Source organism: Aplysia californica, unplaced genomic scaffold (genome assembly GCF_000002075.1).
Source record: "Aplysia californica isolate F4 #8 unplaced genomic scaffold, AplCal3.0 scaffold00816, whole genome shotgun sequence".
Lineage (NCBI taxonomy): Eukaryota > Metazoa > Mollusca > Gastropoda > Aplysiida > Aplysiidae > Aplysia > Aplysia californica.
The window spans coordinates 276,751-282,313 of NW_004798086.1; the positions used below are offsets into that span (position 1 = coordinate 276,751).

At 40.4% G+C, this 5,563-nt stretch overlaps 1 protein-coding gene across 2 annotated transcripts in view; it reads right to left on the reverse strand.

The window, feature by feature from the left end:
- Positions 1–5,563, reverse strand: part of LOC101854906 (cell division cycle protein 20 homolog) — a 23,932-nt gene that overhangs the window by 7,315 nt on the left and 11,054 nt on the right. For both annotated transcript variants that reach the window (XM_013088815.2, XM_005109793.3), the window contains exons 7-9: positions 4,869–4,963; positions 2,465–2,687; positions 561–686 (exon numbers count right to left, since the gene is read on the reverse strand). In XM_013088815.2, coding sequence (XP_012944269.1) covers positions 561–686; positions 2,465–2,687; positions 4,869–4,963 — 444 coding nt within the window. The remainder of the gene's footprint in view (positions 1–560; positions 687–2,464; positions 2,688–4,868; positions 4,964–5,563) is intronic.

The window sequence follows — 5,563 nt, forward strand, 5'->3', positions numbered from 1 at the left end:
TGTCCTGATTCGGTGCAGAATACTGGTAAGTTATGAATAGTGAGTTTATTTGGTGGTTGTAAGAATTATACTGTTCCGAATAACACAGATAATTTTTTGTTGTTGAGAGGGAATGTGTGTGAAACAAATGCTATCTATTATTATTAGTATTATTAAATAACTTTGACGATTTACACTAATGATGATGATGACAGTAACAGTGATGATGATAATGATGATTATTATTATCACGAGTAAATAAAATGAGGACGATGATAAAGTGATAAAGATCAATCTTAAGGTTAATTTAGTTCTTTATTTGGTGCCTACACTAGATCCCCTCAGGCTGTCATTCCTTTCTACTCACAACAACAGGCAGAATGTCTAGAACTCAGATGGCCACTGGATCGGAAAAGTAAAGTAAAGTAATCCTCACATGGAGTGTCCAAAATTTGATAGAAGTTGTCGCCATCAGAACCCTTAACATTTAATAAAGGTATGTCGAAAAGTGAAACGAGCGTCACCTCTATTGTAAGTGATGACTTTGAGAGTGTTGTGGTTCCCTCATGCACTTTCTATACCTGAGACTCTGTGTCCGTGTTCGCGATATTCGAGCCAGACTGGACGTTCCAGAGACGAATGTGCCGGTCAGCGGTCCCTCCTCCTGTGGCCAGCAGATAAGGTTGCCACGGACACCACGCTATAGCCTGGGTCAAAGACATTACAATTCAAAGAAGTTAGCGTTTGTTTTGTTTTTTAGCTTTGATAAGTTTAATTTTAGTAAGTGTTTTACGGCTCTTGCAAAACAATAAGGTCATAAAAGTGTTGAAGATTAGAGGTGTTACAAGAGAGTAACAAACATAAAAAAAGGTAGGGGAGATAAGGACAATAGATGTTTGATAGGAAAGAAGGAGCAAACCACACCAAAGCACCTGCCAACCACCCACCTAGATAAGTTTTGTGGGTATTGCAACAAAACATAGTCAAATAAGTGAAGAAGATCAGAGGTGTTACAAGACAGACAGAAACAAAAACAAAAAAAGAAGGAGAAATAAGGAAGACAGGTGTTTAACGGGAAAGAAGGAGCAAACCATACTCGAACACCCACCAACCACACACACATTATTGGGTTTTTCTTTGGGTTTTTGTTGTTGTTGTTTTTTTGGGGGGGGGTTAACGTTTGATTAAAGAAAAGCACATCGATATGATAAGGGTCATTTGGTGCAGGGAAAAGTAAACTAGACAAGCAGAAAAAATAGAAAGAAAACAAACAAGTGTGACTTATCAGTAGTGTCCTGCAACCACAACATTTGCAAAAAGTAACTACGTTTATTGACAAATTTATTAAAGATTGTAGTTGAGTAAGCCTGAATCCCCGTTTGGACTTCTCTGATGACATCCACCCCTTGGCACTCATAAGATCTTATGCAGTTGCGAGCGCAGTAAAACCTTACTACTAAAAGAAAACAAAAGATTGTAGCCCGTCGTACTCCATATATACAAACAAAAGATTTGACTCTGTAATGTCATGTGACATGTGCTAGTGTTGTGATTGGCTCAACTGAACCCCAGTGGAGACCTACAAAATCAAGCATATTCGCTTGTGGAAGATTTGATCAAATTGTGACAAAAAGGTAAGTTCCCTCCCCCCCCCCAGGAAGGAAAATTTGGTCTTCCTCAACTGATTGAAACCATTTAAACACGGATTTAACCAGGGATGCCAAATGATTTTTTTAAAACAACTGAAAATGAGCGGAGCATCACATCTCACCTAAAATGAACCCTGTGGAGATTTTAAATGAGCAAACAAAAACAAATCTCTTACCTCTCCCCTTTCTTTCGCAACTGTATGAACGGATGAAAAAACAGGAAGAAGCCTGAAAAAACGGAGATTTGGCATCCCTGTTAACTAAACTTTTTTTTTATTTTTTTTAAAGTAGAGGTTTTACGGCGCTCGCAACTGCATAAGGTCATATGAGCGCCAAGGGGTGGGTGTCAACAGAGAAGTCCTTACAGGGAATCAGACTTAGACTGCTCACCTCTCTAGCTTAAACGGCACAAGGTCTGCTTCGACTATCAAGGCACCCCAAAATAGCAGGTCACAAAGGAGTAACAAACATACAAAAGAAGTAGAGGAAAATGACAATAGTAAGGATCAGGAAAGAAAAAGCAGCAGTTCCCTGTAGTAGATCAGGCACAGTTATGAGCGTGACATGAGTCAGCCCACTTACAATTCTACTATGCTTGAACGAGTATGTCCGCCCTTTGGGAATGGCCTAAAGACACTTCAGTCAGTGCCGCGGGGGGTAGCCAGAAGATTAGAGGTGTAACAAGAGAGTAACAAACATAAAAAAGAAGAAGGGGAGATAAGGACGATAGATGTTCACAGGAAAGAAGGAGCAAACCGCACCAGAGCACCCGCCAGCCACCCACAACTAAACTTTGGGCCAATGTGCACGGCACTGACAAAAACCTTACAACTTACTTTGACAGCGGCCTGGTGGCTGGTGAAGGTGTGCAGAGGGTCGCCCGCGCTGTTGCGCTCCCCCCACACGTTCACGATGTTGTCGTTGCCTCCGCTGGCAAGATGGCGGCCGTCCGGGGACCAGCGCAGCCCGCACACTTCCTGCGTGTGGTGCTGCAGCGTCGCCACCTGGTGGTTGGCCACTCGTACGTCGTGCTGGTGGATGGACCCCGTGCGAGAGCCGCTGAAACGAGATAATTCCACGAGATAAAGACACAGATCACGTTTATATTTCCATACAGCAAATCGTATCAAATATTGCCAGGGATAAGAAAAGAAAGAAGAAAATGTCATAGTTTACATGTCAATGCTGTCAGACACAAACCAGTCAAGTCCACTTAAGGTAATTTTTTTCAGGGGGGGGGGACATAAATAAAGCACACAAAAAATCAATACCTACTCACCCGGTTTACTGTTGTGTTTGAAGGATATGAATGAAAGGAATTCCCTTGCGGAAGATCTAACAACAAAGGAAACAAACAAATTTTTTTTAAAAAGGAGAAATTTCGGATTCGACAAATTTGTAACCTGATATCGTCAGTATATTCTATATGTCACTCGAGATAAGAAAAGAATTTGGGGGGGCTCTCGAGGCCTAGACGTTAAGGTGTTAAAGATCCCTTGGTGGTCTAAAATTGAAGAGTGGGCTTCGGCTGCCACCCAGGCAAAATTCAAAATTTCCTACCAACTAAAAAAGTTTAATGTGTCCCACGCCCTCATATGACCTTATTCAGTTGCGAGCATCGTAAAACACTTACCAAAAAAAAAGAAAAAAAAAGAATTTCTTTCAGACATTTACAACCCTGTTAAAAGAATATTTTTCCCACCCGTCCAACATTTTTCCAAACAAAAGACAAGATAATTAAGTAAAACCCTCGGTCAAGAGATCTTTTAACAAGAATGCAGAACCTAAAGTAGCTGACTTTGTACAAACTTTAATGTTAAATTTTTTGCAGAACTAAAAGCGCCAAAAAAAAACCCCGAGAAATTCGCGCGTGCAACTTTTGCCCTCAGCGCAACTCTTGCGCAACTTTAACCATTTTCGCGAATTCGCGAATTTTTGCCAATTTCCAGCAAAATTTGGGAAAATAATAATAAAATTTCATCAAAAACACCGAAAAAATTAATAAAAGTTACGACGCCAAGGGGGGCAATTCACTCCTTTGCACTTCGGGGTGCCCGCCGCCGCCCAGTGACCCTGGCGGGTCAGGTCGGGTCGGGTTGATCGCCCGACTCGTCGCCTGAAAAAATGTTTGTTTTGAAACAACGAGATGGACGCGATGGACTTGTGCCACGATAGCCGCTTTGCACCATCAATCTGGCGAGCAAACCGACCAAATAGTCTTGTTTGGACTGAATCATCTTCTAGTCTAGCCAGATCTAGCCCTGGAGTAAATCAGTCGTAAACACGGTCGTCTGAATAGCTTGCTTGGTTCCATAGCAGATACAGATTATGTTAAATCTTAGGCTAGGAGGGTCGTAGCATGTGTCAGGGGACAAACTGTTTTTGTACATCATGCAACCTCCATGCAGTTTGTTTGGTTGTTGTTTTTTTTGGGTAGACATTCACATTTAACTTCTGATTTTGATCTAACAAAATTCATATTGGTTCCTTTTGATTGCAATGAGCATAGCAACAATGTATTCCAATAGTTCCGTGGCATTATTTTAGCTATACACGTCTTGCAACTTTTCTTGCAACTTTTGCTAATTTTTCTTGCAACTTTTTGCAACTTTTGCTATTTTCAAATGCAACTTTCTCTGAGGACAGATAAACAAAGCCATACAAAAATGTTATTTCAGTTTCTATTTTTTAAAAGCACAGAAAAACTAAAACAATCATTTTGTTTTGTTGGAAAACAAGGTGAACAGAAAGACACCAAAAAGGGACAGAAAAGAAGAAGAAAATTTTAGCACAAGTATCACCTTTCAACAACCGAAAGAATGAAGCAAAAAATTAAAAAGGAAAAAAATGTCAGGGAACAGCGGAAAATTTGAATTCTTTCAGAACTCTCACAGACCCCGTTTGTTTGTCTGAGTAAAAAGAAGCACATTGACACAAGAACTGCAATTTTGTGCAGGGTGATAAGCAGGTTTAGACAGACAGAAACAACAGAAGGAAAGAAAAGAAGCAGGGCCTGTAATAAATGTTAGTAGGTCGACAGACTTCAGACAACTACGGGATTAACCAGGACAACAAGAATCTTGACTGGGAAGCATGTGTTTACTGTTTCAAAGAATACCAAAACTGCTGGAACTGTTGTGTACAGTAATGATTTACTTTAATTAGATCAAAGTTTAAAGCTAGACAATATAATATAACAGGGCCCACAAGTGGTGCCCTCCAACCACCCACTTCACTGACCTGGAGAGAATATGCTGGTTCCAAGAGAGACAACCGACCCTGGCTGCATGACCAGTCATTGACCTGAGAAGCTTCTTCTGCTCCGTGTCCCACAACTGAAACAACCGTATCACGACGAAACAGTGAGAAGCTATGAGAAGTGAAGTTTTGCAGCACTGTTTTTTTTTAACTTTTAGTAGAGGTTTTACTGAGCTCGCAACTGCATAAGGTCATATGTGCGCCAGAAGATTAGAGGCGTTACAAGAGAGTAACAAACATAAAAAAGAAGAAGGGGAGATAAGGACGATAGATGTTTGATAGGAAAGAAGAAGAAAACCACACCAAAGCACCCGCCAACCACCCACGCAGAATGTTTGACCTCTAGATATTTTTTCACGTTATGAAGGATCCAGTGAGGGAAACAACAGTACGAAATAGGGAAAACAGCCTAGTTTGCAAGTGACAACTTAACCGTTTTTCTGTTTCACCCAGCTGTATACTATTTCTCTGCATCTTACGTGTCATAAATACTGTTTTCTTATCTCTTCCAGTTCTGTACTGTTTCTTTATTTCATCCAGTCTTACACTGTTTCTCTCCCTTTTAGAGTTCTGTACCATTTCCCTATATCTTATTTTTTATACCGTTTCCCAACATCTTATTTTTTATACCGTTTCCTACCATTTCCTTTTTTTTTAGTTTAGTTTTAGTAGAGGTT